Below are 21,247 nucleotides of genomic sequence, written 5' to 3' on the forward strand. Positions count from 1 at the left end.
GTACACCAGGGGCATATTTAACTCATGGTATAAATGCAGAAGAACATTTGAACAGTTCTTTTTTTTTTCTCTCTCTCTCTTGTAGTTTGGTGACAATACATTATATACACTTGTAAAGGTTTACATGGAGTATTTTTAGTTGCTATTTCAGAGCGAGGTAAGGAGACAGAGATGGAAATCGAGTTAGTAGAATATGCTAAAATACTCTAAATACTGGGTGATCTGACCATCAAATACTGGTTCACCCATACTTCCCTCTAGGATAATGGTTTAATACCTTCATTTACAGAATTGTATCAAAAATACTCTTTTTACAGGTTTCAGAGTGGAAGCCATGTTAGTCTGTATCAGCAAAAACAACGAGGAGTACTTGTGGCACCTTATAGACTAACAACTTTTTACTGTAGTTGGTACCACAGTCCTCTAATTTGACTGAAGCTTCAGTGACTTGCATATTTTTCTCCCAGTTTAATGTCCCCACATTCCATCTTGACCATCCTTCCAGTGCAAGAGAAGACTGGGTATGGCTTTCTTTCCAAGGTTTATATATACTACTCTTGTTTTGGCTGGGGGAGGGGGAAAGAGGGAGGAGGAGGAGAGTTAAAATTCAGAGTTGAGTTGATAACTCCATTTTTTATATGTCTTTACATATGAGGTATTGAGAATTTCAATTTAAAAAAAAAAACAAAAAATAAAATAGGGAAAGCAGGCAAAGAGAAAGCTGACTGTACAAACGTTTCTGAAATTGCACTTTTCCATTAGAAACAACATTGGAAATGGTCTCACTTTACTATATTTTTAATCATTAGTGGAAAAAAACCCTATTTGTTGAAGTTCTACAACCAGAATTCTCTTTCTTATGGTTAAAGTATATAGATCTGTTCATGACAATGTCTTCTAAAGAGGTTAACAGAAGCCCCATGACTTGGGACATTTAAAACTAAGCTGTTAAAGCAGAAGCAAATATATATTTTAGGACACAGGCAGAGAAGGAAATGGATTAACTGACCTTGTGACAGAGATGGCAGTTTCCTGCCATATCCTGGAAAATCTTATTGAATCAAGTTAAAGTATCTTAGCCTCTCATTGTATTAAAATGGAAATGTGTAATTGTGGGATTGTATGTAGCTTGTTTAGGAGACCGGACTAATATAAATCTTGGGAAGTGTTATGTGCTTAGGCGCACTCTTTTAAACAACAGGCTAAGACAAGAATGAATTGTTAATTGAGTAGACTTCCTAGGAAATAATTGGGAAGAGAGGAATACAAATGACCCACCTTCAGATCCATCCTTTTGAACCTATGCCTTGAGCAGAACCCATTGTCTGGCTGATTACCTATTCACAGTCTCTTCAAAGACCCGAACTGGACAAAGAAGTGACTCTCAGATGCATGGGTGGGGTTTAAAAGACTGACTGTTCACCAGCCAGAGTCATTGTTGGAGTCAGGGGTGATCTCTGGTAAGCTTATTAGCATATATGTAGATGCTTTTATTGTTTTTGATATGGTTTCTCTGTAATGCTTTCACCTTAAGAACAAATGTTCTTGCTTAGAAAGAGCTGTGCAGTAGCTTCATTATGGAAATCACACTGTTTGCCATTTCTGAAGAGAAAAGCAAAGCAGGCTTGTTTAGGCAGCATGACTTTGCTGGGGAATTCAGAGCACAGGCTGGGAGTGGTACAGAATGGAAATATCCCAGTCAGGAAGGAGAGAAATGTGTGTGTCTGCCCAAGAGAGGCAACAGCAGGGGAGCCGGAAGTCTAAAAGTGTGTGCCCTGGCTGTACCAGAGAGGGAGATTACAGATGCAGTTGCCCTGAACTGTGGCAAACCCATTAGATCTTTTTCCATCTCTAATCTTAGTTATGTGGATTACAAAAAAATTCTGCAAATCCTGATCATCCCTAAGAGACCATCCATGAGTTGAGAATTGGTGGAGCCCTTAAACTGAGGTGGGAGTGGTTGGCACAGGATCCAGCTTTGATCTTCCCCGTCCCTCAACTGGAGGAATTCTCAGATGGCCAGATTTCAGCCCCTCTGTTTCACCTGAGAAGTTCAAAAGAGCTGGATAGCAAAAAAAGACCATGGGGTCATGTCTGAACACCAGCTTAGCAATGCCTTCATTGCATGGATGAAGCTCAGGTGGCTGGAGAACTCTGGTATTCTGGGGATGCAGCTAATCATTATCTCTCTGTATTATAGGGACAGGCCCCCAGAGCAGCGGCTCTTATTGCATGTCCCCTGGCAGACAACCCACCCCTGCCATTGCACTCCAAAACCAAAATCCCTAGCCATAGGTTCACAGGGATTTGCATTATACCATAAAAACGTAATATACACACACCACCATACTGTAGCATGATGTTTGCATCCATCAAATTCTAACCTGCCATTTTGGGTGAAGTCGAAGTGGATTTCAGCAGGTTGATATTTAAAAATTTGCACACGCCTATTTTAGCACGCAGATGCCCATTTGCCAACTTGTAGAAATGCCTCTTATACGAAATTTAATTTTTGCCTAGTTACAATTTTTTCTGCATCTATTCTGGTCTCAATAAAACAAAACAAAGTTAGAAAATTAAGACACCAGAATTTGTGAAGATGATCAGAAATAGTGATGGTCTTATTTTCTCTTGGTTTATAAGTTGGCTATGGATTCTGAAAATGGATATTTTGCCAGGGCTGTCTCATTAGTGGGATTCATGAGTCTTTCTTCATCTAATACTGACTTAACTTTTCCCCAAATACCTTAACGATACATTCCATCCCAAAGAATCATTACTGAGTAACAAATGCATTCCCATTTTCTCTTGAAACAGAAAATGAAGTCCTTTAAATTCAGATTTCAGGTGCAAGTACTTTGCAGACCAAACTCATGGTTACCACACTTCTGATGACTGCATTGGTCTGGCCATATTACCTTCCAATTATTCTGCTCTGCTTGTGTTCTAGCTAGTAAAGTTCTAGCTACAGGCAGAGACCACAGGGCATTCACAGTTGATTTAAATACTATACCAGTGGTTCTCAAACTTGTTCCACCGCTTGTTCAGGGAAAGCCCCTGGCAGGCCAGGCCCGTTTGTTTACCTGCCGTGTCCGCAGGTTCGGCCGATCACGGCTCCCAGTGGCCGCGGTTCGCTGCTCCAGGCCAATGAGAGCTGCTGGAAGTGGCGGCTAGTAAGTCCCTCAACCCGCGCCGCTTCCAGCAGCTCCCATTGGCTTGGAGCCGCGATCGGCTGAACCTGCGGACGTGGCTGGTAAACAAACCGGCCCGGCCCGCCAGGTGCTTTCCCTGCACAAGTGGCGGAACAAGTTTGGGAACCACTGTACTAGAGCAAGGCATGTGGTCATCTGATTACAACTACTGGTTTAGGAAAAAAAATATTCCTTAAAAAGACATTTTACGGCTTATTTACCAAGGTGTTTTAAATTATGCTGAAACAAAGACTAGTAGTAAAGTGGAAGGCTACAAAATAAGAACTCACACTAACTGAATGGATATTTGCTGGTTGCCATCCTTTCACTTGTATCAGAATCAAATACATTTATCTATGAATAGAAACTAATCAAATCAGATTGTATTGGGATTTGCTTCAAAGACAGCACTGCAGTCTTTCAGGTTAAAAGCACTAAGGAGTCATAGAATAGTCCAGAATCTGGTAACATTCATATTTCCTTTAAGTTTGTCTAGGTACTCCTACGTCCTCCATCACCATAACAAATTTAAGCAGTGTGCCCATACAACATATATTTCATCAGATATTACTGTGTTTGACTATCTGTTCATTTTTTTCAGTCATTAATGACAGAATGTTAAACAACAATTTGTTACCTTTTTTCTTGTCTGGACCTGACATTCATTAATTATTTCCTTATACTAGACAAGTAATTTCAAAAGTATGGCTAGCATATACATTAGAGTTGTCACTGTCACTTCACTGGGATAAAGACTCACTAATAGAGCTAACTGGAAAATTTTAGAACAGTTTTCTAAATGGAAAATGCTGTTCCATTAGAATCGGAACAGAACCAAATTTTTGAAATCTTGAAATTCTCCATGAAATTACATTTCTTTTTCCTGCACAATTCTGCCCATTGATACTTTGTGTTAAGGTAGCATGGATGAAAGACAAATACAAAGAATCTATACTTGCAACTATTATTTAAGTCCTTACTACTATATTTTACTACTAGATCCTGTGGATAGAAAGCATTTCCTCTTTGCTTCAGAGGCAATTATGTAGCTGTGTGAAGGTTTTGCCAGGAATATTATTTATGAACATAAAGTGCCAGCAGACACTTCCTAAATCAGCGCCTTCAGATCAACCCCTACATTTTTAGATTTCTTTCACTGGAATTCTAGCTACACAATTCCATGTTTCTCTTTGAAAATTTAGTGAGTTATGTGAATTAAAAAACGGATGCACTGTGATATTCTTTAAAATAAATGCTAATCAGCTGGCACTACTTTAAGAGTGCGTATTTTTTCTTCTTACTCCAAAAGGGTTGTGTTTGGGTTCAGTCTTGCTGAATGTTTTTTTAATTAGAGTTGCCGCTGGCAGCTGAGATGGTGTTCGCTTTTCACACAATGCGATCATTTTTTGACACTGATCAGTCTACTGCTAAGGAGACACCAAAAGTGTCACAAGACTCCGGTATTAGTCTAATCTGTACACTTCACATGGGAATGGAGTGGAAGATAGCTAAATGCAATTAATAATAATAAACGACTGAATAGCTCTGCCAGCATAGTCCAAGATGTAGGTCAGTGTGAAATGAAAAGGGATTCCAACAAGGAGTCTTCAAAAACTGTGGTAATAATAATAAACAACACAATATTAATAACAAAGGCTTTCATTATGTCAGGCATCAAAAGGACTGAGGCCCCATTGTGCTGGGTATTGTACAAACATATATAAAAAGATGATTTCTGCTCTGGAGGGCTTACAGTCTAAAAGACAGAAACAAATAATGGATTGGGGATATATCATAAAGCAAATTAATATGGTGAGGAAAGAGCCTGAGTAGTTACATTATTTGCTTTTGTTGGTAGTTAATTTCTTTAAGGATTTAAGTTCTCCTGCAGCCAGCTATAAGTAATAAAGACCAAACTGTCTAAGAAAGCTGCCGTGCTTTCCAACAGTGTAAAATAAAACAACGTTGAAATTCTGCTGGCAGCTCCACATATAGTGCAGAAGCTGATTCCTGCTTATTATGTTGCTTTTCCCACCACACACACAACACACTCCTGATCCAATCCTTTACTTATTCCTGGAGTCTAGTGCTCTCCAGTGTACATTTCAAATTAGCACTGTCAATTTTTGTTATTTTGTGGATACATCCAAAATGTGGGCTTTTGGTAGAAATTATTTGTTACGTTGCTGTAGGACTCCTGCTACATTACATCATCAATATCTTCTAATGATAGAACTGCAGCGGATGGAGACTTGAATTGTACTTACTGTTGTGAGACAATGCAGCTTTATTACTACAAAGAGCTTTTTAGACCATGCTCTTTTGACATTAGAAGTGCATCAACAGTGCAGTGAATTTTGCCCTTTCACATCAAAGTGATCTAAACAAAAGGGTACTCCTACTCATAACATTTTATCACAAAGGCTGCAGTTTGTTCATTAAAGAACGTATTATGTAATACACATATTATGCAGTCATAAGAAGGTGAAATACGCTCCTGCACAGAGGGCCAGCACAAAGTCTAATGTACCACTTAAATCTCACTTTTGGCCCTATTTTGAGGACTTACATGGTTAATAGGCCCACTGTACAGGGGTGAAATTCACCTGCAAGTTGTTATAAATTATGCATAACATCCATCCATTGTTAGATACTAAGCCAGATGTGGGCAAACTACGGTGCGCGGGCCACATCTAGCCTCCTGCCCGGCCCCTGAGCTCCTGGCCTGGGAAGCTAGCCCCCGGCTCCTCCCATGCTGTTCCCTCTCCCCCGCAGTCTCAGCTCACTGCACCGTCGGTGCAATGCTCTGGCGGCAGAGCTCTGAGCTCTTGCCGGGCAGCACAGCTACAGAGCAGTGGCCTGACCCGGTGCTCTGTGCTACACGGTGTCGTGGCATGGCTGGCTCCAGCCGGGAGGCGCGGCTGCCTGTCCTGGTGCCCTGGGTGGCGCGGCTGTAGCACCGCCAGCCACTGGTGCTCCAGGCAGCGCGGTAAGGGGGCAGGGAGGGTTAGATAGAAGGCAGGGGAGTTCTGGGTGGTGGTCAGGGGGCGGGGAACAGGGGGGTTGAATGGGGGCAGGGGTCCCGGGGGGGGGGCAGTCAGGAAGGAGAGAAGGGGTTGGACGGGGCGACGGGGGGCAGTCAGGGGCAGGGGTTCTGGAGGTGGTCAGGGAGAAGGGGTGGTTGGATGGGACAGGGGTCCTGGTGGGGCAATCAGGAATGAGAGGAGGGGTTGGATACGGTGGCGGGCAGCAGTCAGGGGCAGAGGGTCCGGGGGTGGTTGGGGGGATTAGATGGGGCGGGGGGGGGGGCTGTCAGGGGACGGGGGGGGTTGGGTGGGGCAGGAGTCCTGGAGGGGCCGTTAGGGGTTAAGAAGCAGGGGGGGATGGATAGGGAGCGGGGGCCGGGCCACGCCTGGCTATTTGGGGAGGCACAGCCTCCCCTAACCAGCCCTCCATACGATTTCAGAAACCCAGTGTGGCCCTCAGGCCAAAAAGTTTGCCTGTCCCTATACTAAGCTGTACGCAGTGGATAACTGATTACATAAAGCACAAAAGTGCAACTCAGGTGGCTTACGAATAGAGGTAGAGCCCAGGAAGGCAATTCCAGCCTTGATACACGGCCCAATCCTCCATTCCTTACTCAAGCAAAAGTCTCTGACCTGAATGGGAGTTTTGCCCGGGTAAGGCACGAAGAATCAGAGCCACTATGTCTAAGTCACATCTAAGGACATACAAAAAGTATGAAGAATTTATGTTGATATAAACTAAAAAAGAACAGCAAGTAATGGATTAGAGCAGCAATTCTCAATCAGGGGTTCATGGGTCCCTGAGGGCGTCTGTGAGCCGGTTTCAGGGGGTCCACGAAGTAGGGGTAGTGTTAGATTGGCTAGGGCCCAGGACAGAAAGATCGGAGGTGGGAGTTGTGGGGCTAGAGCCCAGAGCCCCAGCGACCTGTGGGCAGAAGCCCCAAGCCACCCCCGCCCCGCAGCTGAAGCCTAAAGTCCCCAGCTCCGCAGGGCTAAAGCCCAAGCCCATCACCCTTGGAGCAGAAGCCCCTAGACCCACCACTCCATGGGGCAGAAGCCCCAAGGCTCCCTGGGCCAGCAGCTGAAGCATGGAGCCCGGAAGCCCCCCTGCCTCCTGTGGCTGAAGCCTGGAGTGCCCTCCACTATAGCTGGGGGAGGGGGGGGGGGGAACGGACTCAGAAAGAAAAAGGTTAAGAACCCCTATTTTAGAAACCACTATTCATTCTGGCTGTTGGAGATCACACAATGGCCCACTGCATATGGTACTGAACCGGGGTCTCATAAACCCTGGGTTCTGGTCCCTACTCTCCCACAGGCTTGCTGTGTGCCCTGTGGCAAGTTGCTTCACCTCTCTGTGCCTCAGTTTCCCCTCCCACATTTTGTCTGCTTAAACTACAAGCTGTTTGTGGCATGGACTGTCTCTCCTGCATATCTGCGGAGTGCTTAGTACAATGGGAGCTGATCTCAGCTGGAAATTCTAGGCATTAGTATAATACAAAAAATAAATAATGAGTGGATGATAGTAAATGTGTATGCTGATTTTACAGTTCTAGGGATGCTCTTACATGAGAGCATGATGACATTGTGTAATGTTTGGCATTTTAATCTATAGCTTATTCTCTGACAAATGGATGAGGATAGAAGGGTGTTACAAAGAAATGAAATGTTTGCACGAATGGTAGAGGAATGTTATTTTCCTCCATTGATATCAGGAAGAATGAATTACGACTTAATGTTCTGTGGTTAATTAGAGAGAGAACTCAACCATCATTTATGCAGCATTTTATAAATCTATTAGGTGTTGATGACATTTTAAACCATGAAAGTAAAGCTCCAATAGTCTGCAATAACAAGGGAAGCTATCCTAATGTACTTATATTTGTAAATAAATAAATAAATAAATAATAATACATAAAAAAAGACCTGAACTGTAACTGGCATGAAAATGGCATGAATTTTCTGTGCCACATAGGAGTGGGGGTTTTATTAGCATGAATACCACTGTTATAATATATTAGAGATGGATGGAAGAGGCAGTGTTCAAGTCCAGACTGAAGTTTGGAGCTGGGGTTCAAAAGACATTCTGGGTAGAAGTTGACATTTGACACAGCTTCCTTCCTCTCCACTTCTTGCACCCTGTCTTGTGGCCTTGGGGAAAAACTGCAGACAGGAATCAGTCAGGGATGCCAGCCAGTAGAACAGCTGCAGAAGCAGCCAAAGTCGGGACCTTTCAATGTTCAGACACTTTCTGAACTTTTGACTGGACTTGTGCTGATTGGCTGTTTGCTCCAACCCTCCCTCAGAGACTCCTCCTCCTTCACTCCATACCTGCCCCTATTACCCTGTTCTCTCCTTGCCCTGTCCCCCTTATCCTTTTTCCCTTCCATGTCCCTGCTTCCTTCCCTTTTCTTTCCATTTATCTGGTCCTCTCCAAACTAAACCCATGCCCTCAAAAAAACCATAAAACATGACATTTGCTACCATCACTTTGCTGCTTGTGTGTGATCCCTTTTGCCCACCTTTCCGGGGCAGGGTCTGTGCTGCTACTGTGTTTGTACAGTGCCTAGCACAATGAGGCCCTGTTCTTGGTTGCTCCTTAAGCACTACCATAATAAACAAGAATAATAATAGTAAATCCCCTGTTGTTCCAAAATGCTGTAAATCTGATAAAACCAGGTAGTCTCATGAAGTTATTTGCCACTGTGGGCAGAAGTCTCACGAGAACAGCTAATCTTGCATCCAAACCCAGGTCTCCGAGCAGTTAGGCAACATGGTGGTAGGAACACTGGTTAATGCTAGTGCCCTCTACATTGGTACCAGGGAGGGAGCTGCCACAGGGCTAGTGGGAAATGGTGGGAAATTTCCCCAAAAGTTTAGTTAAAACAAGGCCTCTGCGTCCACCCACTACTGCCACAACCACAGCAACTAATGCAGCGGATCTCTTCTCTTGTGCATCTCCCACCAGTGCAACCACCTGTGAACAGGGCATACTCCATATAGCCCACCTTGCTAGCTGCTCAAGAGGAGGATAAGCAGAATAGGAGACAAAGCCAAGCTGCTGCTACATTGAGTAGGTGTCCTGCAGCCTGCCCATGCTGGTAGTGGGAAGGATCTGAAGAGCTGGTAGTGGGAAGGATCCTGGAACCTTGTTTCTTCACCTACAAGTCAGAGGAGATCCAATCTCCCACCCAGCTCACATGGAGATAGTGGACACCACCAGCAGTCAGAGGAGAACTGTGTACCTAAAGAACTGGTATCTAGCCTTAAGTTTTAACTACAATTTTATTTTCATAACCTTTATTAAACTTACACTGGAATTAAATAAATTAAAAACTCTCACCACGTCTCCTCAGTAGCAGGGTCCAGCTGTTGTGCTAATCATATCATGAGGCATAATTACAGTCATCTGCATACGTTATTATTGTTAGGTCTACCTGGAATCATGTGTTCCAAACTGACCATTCTCCCTCTTTCCCCGCCCCCCAACCCCAGAAGACAAAGCTGCCTGGTCTCTAAACTAGAACACAGATTTTATGTTATTTTCTCAGCTGCAGTTTGCCAGGCCTTGCAGATGCCCTTATTCCTCTTTTACTGAAATGGCACCAATGTGACCTTTGTTTCCTAGATTTATGCTACCAATTAGGAGCTGTGCTTCAGCTCCATGGAAGCCCTGTATAAGGGACTGACTCTCTGTGTGTGTGTGTGCGAGTATAAACTATGAGGCAAGTTAACACTAAGATAACGGATTTTTAAAAGTGGCTTTCGAAGTAGAAAACATTTCACTGTTCACATTGAAATAAGCGTTCAATTAACCAGGTAACAGGGATGTTAAGTGATATCTCCTAATAGATTTTAAAAACAAACATATGCTTTTGTATTTCCCTCCTACACTTGAATTGTTCTTGCAGCAACCCACTGTGCTGAATAAATGTATTTTACTAAATTTTGGAATGCTGTGTACTGCTTTGTTAGTTTGTTGTAAGTTGTCTGTTGCAGGCAAGTTTTACCTACACATGAAATACTGACATCAAAATAGAACAGCTAGGATAAATAGCCTTTAACACAGTGCAGTTCACAATTGTTACAAATGGATACATTCAATCTCCCATCTTTTCTTAGTAATATCCTAAATGAGGGAACAGGGAGGAAGGGGAGAAGAGAAACACATGGGCAGGAAAGTATGTGTGATCAAGGATTCTGAGTAAATGGGAATCTATTGTAGTAATTAAAGACCACACACTCCAAGCCTGCTTAGCATATCTGCTCCTTTACTCTCTCTGCATTTAAATTCCTTTTGGAATTAGGGAAATTACATTTGTAAACACTGATAAAGATTAAGGAAAACTGGGAAAAGGGAGATCTGAGGATGAAAATGAAAAGGTACTTGGAGATACAGGATATCTTCTTATCATGTCTTTTTAGTTTTTTGGCATCTGTATACTGGACATTGCTTCTGCTAATTACAATTACAATCAAAACTCCCATAGTTTGAGTATTTTAAGTCCAAAAATTCTGAAGGAAGACTAACTAGCTGGAGACATGTCTGGAACTCGTCCAAAGACACCCCACCTCCCCTCAAGAGATTGACAGACTTTACAGACTACTCTACAGACTACACAACTTACTGATATCACTTTATCCATCTTCTGTGGTGAAAGCTGGCAGTTTTAGAACAGCACACAGCAACCCTATGCATCCATTCAGATGGAGAGAACCTTGTTCTAATGAAATACTTGGGAATTTTGGATAGACAAAGTGAAAGTGTTTCACTGGAATTTAATCAAGATATTGAGCTAACTGCTCATCTCTTGCAAAAAGTGTGATGAGCCATTTAATGACCATAAGTAGTCAGATTGCCTGTTTTGCAGCTCAGCTGACAGTCACATTGAGCTCCTTGCTAATAGAAACTGCTTCTACTTTCACATCTTCCAATTACTTAACTCAGCAAACAAAGGAAATTAGGGTTTTTTAGACAGAATTTCTTCACATAAAATACAATATTCATGTTTTATGGAAAATATCTGTTTCATTGCCGTGTTTTGTACTAATTCTATACATACTGTGTGTTATATTGCTACACTGCTTCATAGAATTAGTCTTAACGTTCCTATTAACGCATCCTGAACTTCTCAGAATATATCATCATGTGGTCACTTGCCATTTCAGGGGAAATGAGATCCGAAAATACCCACCTATTAACTGAGATTATTAATGACACCTAATTATATAGCTCTATGTGTTTAGTCATCTGACTAGTTTCATACAGTTCTGAAAACATCAGGAATAAAGAAACTGATTTAATATGGAAGAAATGCACCCAAGAGAATTTTTCCTTGTTTCACAAATCATATTGTGGGCCTGATTCATCACCACTTACTCCATAACAGAATGGAGAATCAGGCTGTATTTTTTAAACAAAGATGATGGCGCCAAAACATTACTAAAGTTGTATCAGGAGATGAATGTGTTGATTGATAATACTGAAAAGGACTATGCTGATGATAGTATTTAATGTGTAATTGTCATTATCAAACTATGATATATGTTATTTTTTTCAGTGTGAAGAGGACACAGCATATACTAACTAATCTTCCAGCCATCCTTTTATTAGCACCCTTTCTTTACTGGGATTAACACTGATGTCCCCTTTTACAGTCATCTTCCTGAGTGATTCAGCCCACTCATTATATATATTCATTACCTGTGTCTTCCAAGGGCAGTTGTGGCCTTATTTCCTGTTCAGCTGGGTCTACTGGTGCTGCTGCTTCTACCACCGCTACTTCCAGTGGTGGCTGCGGTGGTGCAGGTGGAGCCTTTACAGGAGTGGTGGATTCTGGTGTCTCAAATGCTTCTTCAGAGTCTGAACTCCTGAGGAAAATACAAAACAAGAGTTTCTTTAACAACCTGGGCTAGTGAGCAAAGTGAGCTTTCGTGTGTGGAAGGGGCAAGTCAGACTTTGAAATGCAGGGTTTTCTGAGTGGAGGAAGCAAACCTCAGCCATCAGGCTACCTCCGCTATTCTCAAAGGCGGACTATGATGGATTAATGTCACACATGATTTCTAGAGCACGAATATCATGGTTACAGGTTTTCTCTGAAGAAATCTTTATGCTGCTTAAGATTTCTCTGTCACCAAGTGAACATGCGCTCAGAAAGTAAATGCTTCCTGAGAAGCCTGCTGTGCAGCGTAACGGAGACTCCAGTATGAAAGCCAAAAACAATGGAACCTTTTTATGAATTTCTGGAACTTTTCTTGTCACGAGCATAGACAAACCAACACAGAAAGACAAAAAAGGAGCTTCTCAGGAGAGTTTCATAGCTGTTTATTAAAGGCTACGGCTCTAAAATAATCAAGCCTTATATTGCTGTGTGTGTTCTGACAAGCTAGAGAGCACACACGAGAATAACTGATGAGTAAGTCTCAAAGCAAGCCTCTGGCCAGCCCAGCCTCTCAGAAATATTACATTTCATTATGGCTGTATTTTTACATAGCATTTTAGGCAATGGTAAGTGACACCTTGCTGGAAAATGCATTGACTCCTGTGTGCTATCAGTAATATATTTCCACCACTGCATTATCACATAGACATAAAAAAAAATAGACGGATCGGAATGCGCGCAAGCGTGTAAAGGAGGTGCACAGTGGACACAACCAAACAAAATGCAAGCTTGAAAGGAAACAACTATACAAAAGGATGCACTAAGTTAGCCTAAAAATCAAATGAAGATCTACATTGCACAAGGACATAACATGTTGCTCTACGGGGAGAACCACTTTAGGAAACTGTCCTTCTAGAACTGAAAGCTATACACTTGATGTACTTTTAAACAAACAAAACAAACTATATTTTAACATTTTTAAAACAATTTTTGTGAGCCAAGAATGCAATAACAATATTGTCTTGTTAATTACTTAGCAAGCATTTCTGCAGTTCGATGCAGTTTTTTCCCCACTGGGTCTGTAATACAATGAATTGAATGGTGTGACAGTTTCCTGAAAGACAGGACTGACTTGCCTATTTCCAGTGATTCTCTGCATGGCTAGGAGACTGTAGTCTCCACTGCTTCTTACAGCTGTCCACATCCAGCGCGCCCACTGCATTGGGGACAAAATTTGCCATGAAGTGAAAGCCATTTCATCCGTGGAAGTACTCTACAAGCCGTCCTGATACAGTATGTAGAATCAAGGACTTCTCTGACTTCGTTAAAGTTAAAAGAAAACTCTGTACTGCCAAGCAATAAATTCTGTTTGGGTTCTCAAGGCTTTTAGATTATCTGAAGCAGCTCCATGTCACATAAAGTGCAAGTGGTGGATTTGCATTCTATTACATTCGCTTAAATCTCTCAGCATGAAGTCTGTGTGGGCTATAGCAGAAAAGACCCTGTCATTGTTCCTGACAGCTCAAGTGGTTAGATGGACCGGATTCTCTTCAGATTAGCTCTGTAGAATTCCAATGAGAACTCAGTCTTACTAGTTATGTTGTCATAGCACACGCATCTACTTGGACCCTACCATTAGCTCTGGAGCTAACTGATTACCGCTACACTGCTGCAAAGCAGAAGGATTTCTGCTAAGTATTATTCTGTTTGGGTTTTTTTCTGGCTAGGTCTATTGTGCATAAAGTTACCTCCTGCCTGGGGAACTTCACAAAGGGTAAAGTGTCTGTCTGTCAGTTATTACTACTGCATCAACTTCCGCAAATGCATTCTTTGCTTCAGAGCTCAAACCATATTTGGTTCAGCAACCTACACAGCTGAGTGAGCTTATTGGAAGAGGTGAATTGTAGTTTTTTAAATTATATTCCTTCAAAGATGCAGCATCTCTCAAGTTCACAATATTTTAAGATCAAGAATCACTGCAAACAGAGAACTTCTGTAAACGAAAAGAAAGCCTTACTTACAATGAGCATCTAGCTGAACAAACACCGTCCTTTCCCGTTTCCTGACAATTGCAGGAACCTTTAACCTCACTTTGTCTTTGAAACTATCTGGAGGAAAGCAATTTGGTTACTGTTTGATGTTTTTCTAACAGAGAAAAATAAATTTATTTTAACTAAAAAATAAAATGAGAACATTACCAAGTTTATGAAAAGGGCTGAAAAATAACACATCAAACAGCTTTTTATATAATTTGATCATGTTTTATGCATAAAAGAAAGAATACATGTCCTTTTCTCCTTTTAAATATATGAATATAGTGAATTGTGATACAGCATGGCCAGAGGGCAGCAGGAGAATGTGTGTGTTTTTTTTTTAAGGCTTAAAGAGTTTTTATTAAAATTTATAATAGTAAGTAAATGGTAAAATACCCAGAGTTACAAAGTTACAATTGCATTACTGCTATTCAAAAGATACATATGATAATATAGTATTGTATGCTACAAAGCTTTGGTCAATACACTCACACCCTTCCTTGATAACCTGGGGGTAAGAGACACAGGACCAGCCTTGCAGTTCAGGTTTCTCAATTCTTGAAGCAGAGCTTAGAAAAACTAATGCTAAGAGCTAACTTAGGGTTTACTTGACTAACTTAAACTTAAACCCTAATAAAACAAAACAAAGAATAAAAGCTTAGGGAAACCAAGCTTAGCCTAGTTCCCTTGAAACTTAAAGTTTAAGAAGAACAAGTATAGCCTACCAATAGTAGTAGCCATTGTAGGTAGAATAGATAGAGTGAGTGTAAGACAGAGTAAGTGAAAATGACAGAGTTGAGTGGAGTGAAGTGAAGTGCTCTAGCGAGGTGCGTAACCTCTTTTATAGGGCACAAGTGCCGGAAATCCTCCCTCCTATGGCCAAATTTTATTCCTCACCCACAAATGTTAGGGTACACTTACCCCATAGGCTAGTAGGTTTGTGCGTATTGATGACACGTATATACGCACGTTAAGTTTCCTTGTGATGTACCTGTTAAGTCTGTGGGTACCACATTAAAAAAAACCCTATGCTATTCTTCATTATCTGTTGGTCTAGATAGAAGGTTATAGACATATGTGTGAATACTTATTTATTTGGGTAACAAGATATAGGTTAACTTTACTTTTCTGGGTAAATGGTCTTAATATAGATGTGTTAACTGTCCTTAGCTTAACATATAGGATATGGCCTTTAAGTCTCTTGCGTTACAGCCAAGCTTACTTTAATATAAATCTCTAAACCTACTACAATAAACCAAATACTTAAACGTATACGAAAAAAATATATCCATGCAAACAAGCAGGTTAGCTCTATAAGCTACACGACTCAGAATCAGGACAAGAGATTCTCCCATTGCATTCTCCTCTGAGCCATTCAAACCTCCTTCACTCATTAGTTTTGAGTCATATTATTTACAAAAGTTCTAGTATTGTCGTAATGGAAAAAAACAAAAAACAAGCAAACCAGACAGCCTCCCCATCTGCGAACAATCCCTTCTCAGTAGGAAAAGTCCTACAACAGGCTTTGCCAACAGTTGGAAACTGGGATTTAAACTCCAAATGATCTCACTGTATTTCAGATCCATTCAAATTCCCCATCTAGGTCTGAATGCATCCGATGAAGTGAGCTGTAGCTCACGAAGCAGGAGAGTGTTAGCAGGGAGACTTATTCCCTGTAGAGGGAAGAAAATTTGCTATAGGTTAATTAAAGCACATGAAGCCAATTAGAGCACCTGAAGCCAGTCACATGATAAAAAACCCCTGCTTCAATCAGACAAGAGGAGAAGTTGAAGCAGAGTAGATTGGTGTTGGAGCAGAGAGCAGTTTGGAGGAGTTGAAACAGAGTGGATTGGTGTTGGAGCAGAGAGCAGTTTGGAGGGAAGCAGAGGAGAGTTTGGAGAAGTGCTGCGGTGGGCTAAGAAGACCAAGATTCTAGGTAAAGGGACACCTGGTTTGTGCAGAGGGAGGGCAGGAGACGGAAGTAGCCCAGGGGAAGGAACCGCTAGTTCAAGCGGTTTACCGCTATCCCTAGGGCGCCTGGGCTGGGACCCGGAGTAGTGGGCGGGCCCGGGTCCCTCCCTCTCCACCCCCTCCTCTAGGACACTAGTGGGGCAGTTAATACCCCAGTTCAGGGGCAAGAAACGGTGCTCTGACCCCCCCCCCCCAGAAAAGAAAGCGTGAGACCCATCATAGTAGTGCCAGCAATTTGCCACAGAATATAGTGTGATATTATATTGGTGTGAGTACACTGTAGTCCTAAAACAGTAATAGCTGCATTTATATCTAGAAAACAAGTATTATGAATATATATAATATGTAGCATGTGTATTAATTGAGTATGTACATATAAAACACTGTATTACATATAGTGCGAGGAAAATGTTTATTTTCACACCCTATTCAAACTGTAATTCATGTATAAAAACTGGCTTAATGACACACTCCAATTTCTATCATTATGTATGTGCTACTGCAAGGCTGCCATTGTTCGTTTCTCTTTACAGCTGAACTTACTACCTTCTTGGGTGAAAGGCACACAACCCATGGCCACCTGCTGGAAGTATCCACAGGAATCTCCCTGAGTTCAAACCAAGTCTCCTGGATAAGAAAGAACGGGGCCCTATGTTTCTACCCTTTATGTCTACAAAGATATCCTTACAAATGTGAACTCATGTTCTGCTGTCATCCTGAATCTGCAGACAGGCAGCTCTAGTGCCTTCCATAACTTTCCTAAGCAGCAGCAGACTGAAAATGAGAAGACAGATTCTGGGCTCTTCCACTGCTGCTAATAGTCTTAAGCACGTGAGCAACAATGAAACCAATAAGAATCACATCAACTTCATTTCCCAGCTCTGCTTCAGAATGGAGCTCAGAGGAGGATCCAAGAAACACAGAGGTCTGGAGAAGGATCTAATACCACAGAATACCCTGCCACAGCTAACAAGCTGTGGGAGAGGTAGAGCTGTGGACACACACACACACACACACACCCCCTACCTTATACCAACTAGGAGGTGTGAGAAGTGGTAATGGGGAGAGGGAGAAATCTCCACTTCCTTCCAATAGCCAAAAAGATATCAAACTCTGATATAAATGATGGAGCCCAAGATAAGGTCCCCAAATGACCCCTTGATAGGAATCCTCGCCCCTTTCCCAGAACTGGATTTTGAAGAAAGGATGGTTATTTCATCAGGGAGTTGCCCCTAGAACTCACAGGTTAGGTCCCCCTCATTCTTCCTAGTGACTCTAGCTAATAAGTTTAGTTATCTGGCCACTAGTAGCCTGGTAAATTTTTCAACTAGTATTTCATCTTCAATACTTTTTCTTTTGTTTAAGTAATATCAGTGAATATTCATAAATGTCTTTGCTATCCTAAATAGAGGAAAAACATAGTAAAGAACTAGATAATGCTGCTGCAGTATTTGAGATATAAAAGATAGCACTTAAGGATGATCAGTGTCACACAGCAATGTCAATGGTTCCTAGTCCCCTGCTCTAACCATACTTCCTTTGGAAGTATTAATCTGGAAATGCTAATTGATACAGCAAATTAGTACAAAACAGCCAACATTTGAGAGATGTGCTACAAAGGAAGTTTCCTCTTGAAACAAAAGTAAACATCATCACTTTTCCAATATTATCTGTTCTAAATGGAATTAGGATGCTAGGAATATAATGATATCACAATGGAACCCAGGATGAGTTATGAAACTTAAGTCTTTCACACATGAACAATCACCTGCACGTTAAACTTTTGTTGTTTAGGCTAGAAGCAGATTCTTATACAATCAAATTCCTCTATTTAAAAAATATGAGCATATGTATAGTGGAGGTTACATTATCACGTTCCTCCCTTTGTGACAAGTTGTTTTATAAAGAGTATAAGGAAAGACTAGTAAAGTTTTTGTAAGCAGGATTACAGTGAATATCTATGCTTCAACGGTTTCCTCTAGAATTTGTTTGCAAAACATATTGTTAGCATCTTCAGAGAAAAGAAGAAAGTGCATCTTCCCCCCCCACCATCCCCTTGAACCTGACATTGTGAAATATAAGGTTGGATTATAAAGAACAGTGCATTTAAACTGATTATTTTGATTGATTTATTGAATGTTTTCTAGATGTGGCAAGTAAAGTAACAAATATTTACAAAAGATTCCTGGAAGTCTGCTAGAGTAGAACCTCAGAGTTAGGAACACTGTGGGAATGGAGGCTGGTCGTAACTCTGAAATGTTAGTAAATTCTGAACAAAACATTATGGTTGTTCTTTCAACAGTTTACAACTGAACATTGACTTAATACAGCTTTGAAACTTTACTATGCAGAAGAAAAAAATGCTGCTTTTAACAATCTTAATTTAAATGAAACAAGCACTTGCCTTGTCAAATCTTTTCTTAAACTCTCTTTTTTTTTTTAGTAGTTTACATTTAACACAGTACTGTACTGTATTTCCTTCCTATTTTTTTTTTTTTTGGTCTCTGCTCCTGCTGCTGGATTATGTACTTCCAGTTCCAAATGAGGTGTGTGGTTGACCAGTCAGTTCATAACTCAGGTGTTCATAACTCTGAGGTTCTACTGTACTTTGTTTACAGTGATCACTGGTTGAAGGGATTTTAAAAAAACATGGCAAGCGATCAACACTTAACAGACTTGTAAACTAGTCAGTAGGTAAATTTGTTTGATTAATGTGCTTAACATCAAAGGGAAAAAAATACCTTTGACAAGTAATCAAATGAAGAAAATGGTTAAGAGATATAAAAGTAGGTCTTTTCCATCTCTAACTTCTATGATTGTGTATTTCTGCACATACCTTGACAATGAACAGAAGATGAAAATCAGTTGAGTTAGGAAGATAATAAAGAAAATACAGATGGCAGAAGCTTGAACTGGACTACAGAATGATTAGGAGTGTATACAAGATTCCAGAGTGCAGAGAGGGTCTCATTGGTAGCAGGGTACAATGAATGCAACTAGAAAGAGGGAGATGAAAGAATCTTTCTCCAAAGTTACTGTATAAACAGCAAATGCAGTAGACATACAGCATTTTTGGATTACAGGGAGAGGCAGGAAATGCAATAATAATACTGGATCAACACAATTCTGGCACGTACGAGAACACTTGTGAGAATTCAATGTTCCCACTCCAACTGGGAAACCTTGGGATTTTGCCCAGTTCTTACACAAATCTCAGGAGGAAATAATAAAGGAAATGATTTGGGATGACTTCTCTTCCTCAGCGTTGTCCTCACAGAAACCCCATCCTCATTAGATACTTTTTACTCCACTAATGCACTGAAGGGCACATTACAACAAATCCTCACTTACTGTAATTCTGTCTGAAGTGACACTATTTTCACTGACACTACAGCTGGACAGAATTCAGTAAGTGCGAATGGGATCTCTCCATTCTGATCTCTTCCCACCCACACCACTTCACCCTATTAAAGTGCTGCAATCACTAAAGTGAAGTGATCCCAGTCATCACTTTGAGACTAGGCTCAATATAAAACCTGTCACAAAGCTGACAGGATTTCCTCAGCTTTATCAAGAATCCAGGATTTATTTCATGCTCTTGTTATAATTATTACTCAGCAATAAGAAAACAGTGCAACTGTGCATGCAGTCTTCATCTAGCAAGAAAAAGAAAAATTGATATCTTTTACTGAACCTACACTAAACAAAAGACCAAGGGGGTTAGCACAAGCTCTGTAAAATGTGGTTTAAATAAAGCACATCGTCCCAATGTTGAGCAGATTTGGAACCAATGTAGATGAATGCAACTTTATTAACCTCTGTGGAGGTTTCCTCCAATTTAATCAACTTTAGATTTGTTTCTGTTCTAAGCACACAAAAGAAAATTCCTACCCAGCTACCCAAAAGCCATGGAGCATTCTGATGTGCTAGCTACTATGGCACTTAATCTGGGGGTGCATGCTTGCATGACGTTTTTGAGGCAGAGGGTTTTGAAACCGTACCAGCAGCCAGGGCTCACTGGAGTAAAGAAGTGCCTTCGCCATGCCCCCTCCTCTGGGAATGCTCCCTGCACCGGGGCCTGGGAATGGAGCTAAAGGGAATCCGCAAGCAGCCAGTCAAGCCTTCTTTTAGGTTGCTTTTGCTTCCAGAGCTAGAGAGAGCAGCTAGAACAAGAACTAGCATCTGTCCCTCTATATTTACATTTGAATATTTTCTCCATAACTTCACAGTTCACTATTAAGGCAAGAGTAGGCAGATTTGCTAAAAAATGAAAGCTGGTATAGAATAAATGAAATCTCTGTCTTGTAAGGGATATGTAGAAATTGTGAGTCTAACCTGCAGTATTACTATGTAAAGCCAACACCCTCCGGAAAACACAAAACTCATCCTTATTGTTAGAATTCAAGCAAACTATATCTGCCATTTCTTTTTTCTTTATGTAGCAGTCTTGTTTTGGTGATAGTAGGACACAGAGACTACAATATTTGGCAGATTCATATCCTACAGGAAAATAATCTGTTACACACCAGGAGTTGACTACATGTATTGAGTTTAGCACTGTTAAAATATGCACATTGTCATTCTCCAACAAAAAAATATGGACTCTATGTTCCATCCCTGTGCAAAAGTGTATGAAGGGTAACAACATTAATGCAAACAACATTAATTAACAAGAACTGTGCAACTCTATTGGATATACGTACTGTAAACATTCTCCGAAGTCTACACAGCAGTGGATCAGCCCCGCAGTCCGAGGCCTGGGAGCCTGAGTCAGCTGTCACAGGCCAGCCACGGGTTTTTCTTTGCTTTGTAGACTTACCCTCAGTGTTGCTCCTCCATGTCACCTCTGGCTCTATACACTTTTTTTAGGAGGCCGTGTTTTGCAAGTGGCTACATAGGTTCATTCCACAGAACTGCTTTCTCCTCCAGGCCCTATAACTCCATCATGGCTCTTTCTGAAGATTTGTTCCCCGGGCACCATATGGTGTGTTGAAAGGTGATGGGGGAGGGAAGGATTTGGTCCACTATTACCAGAAAAACATCTTCATGGGGGCCTTAACACATCATTACTTTCTTTGCACCAAAGTTTCTATGAAATAATGCTCTAAGTCATAAGTATAAGGGGATCAGAAAGTCTTGAATCTGAT

General features: G+C 41.2%; 1 protein-coding gene across 4 annotated transcripts in view; it reads right to left on the reverse strand.

Annotated features, from left to right (window-relative positions):
- TACC2 (transforming acidic coiled-coil containing protein 2) overlaps nucleotides 1-21,247 on the reverse strand; it is a 181,944-nt gene that overhangs the window by 47,176 nt on the left and 113,521 nt on the right. For all 4 annotated transcript variants that reach the window (XM_037903765.2, XM_043551361.1, XM_043551362.1 and 1 more), the window contains one exon: nucleotides 11,919-12,085. In XM_037903765.2, the coding sequence (XP_037759693.2) occupies nucleotides 11,919-12,085 (167 nt within the window). The remainder of the gene's footprint in view (nucleotides 1-11,918; nucleotides 12,086-21,247) is intronic.

Source organism: Chelonia mydas, chromosome 7, assembly GCF_015237465.2.
Source record: "Chelonia mydas isolate rCheMyd1 chromosome 7, rCheMyd1.pri.v2, whole genome shotgun sequence".
Classification (NCBI taxonomy): Eukaryota; Metazoa; Chordata; order Testudines; family Cheloniidae; genus Chelonia; species Chelonia mydas.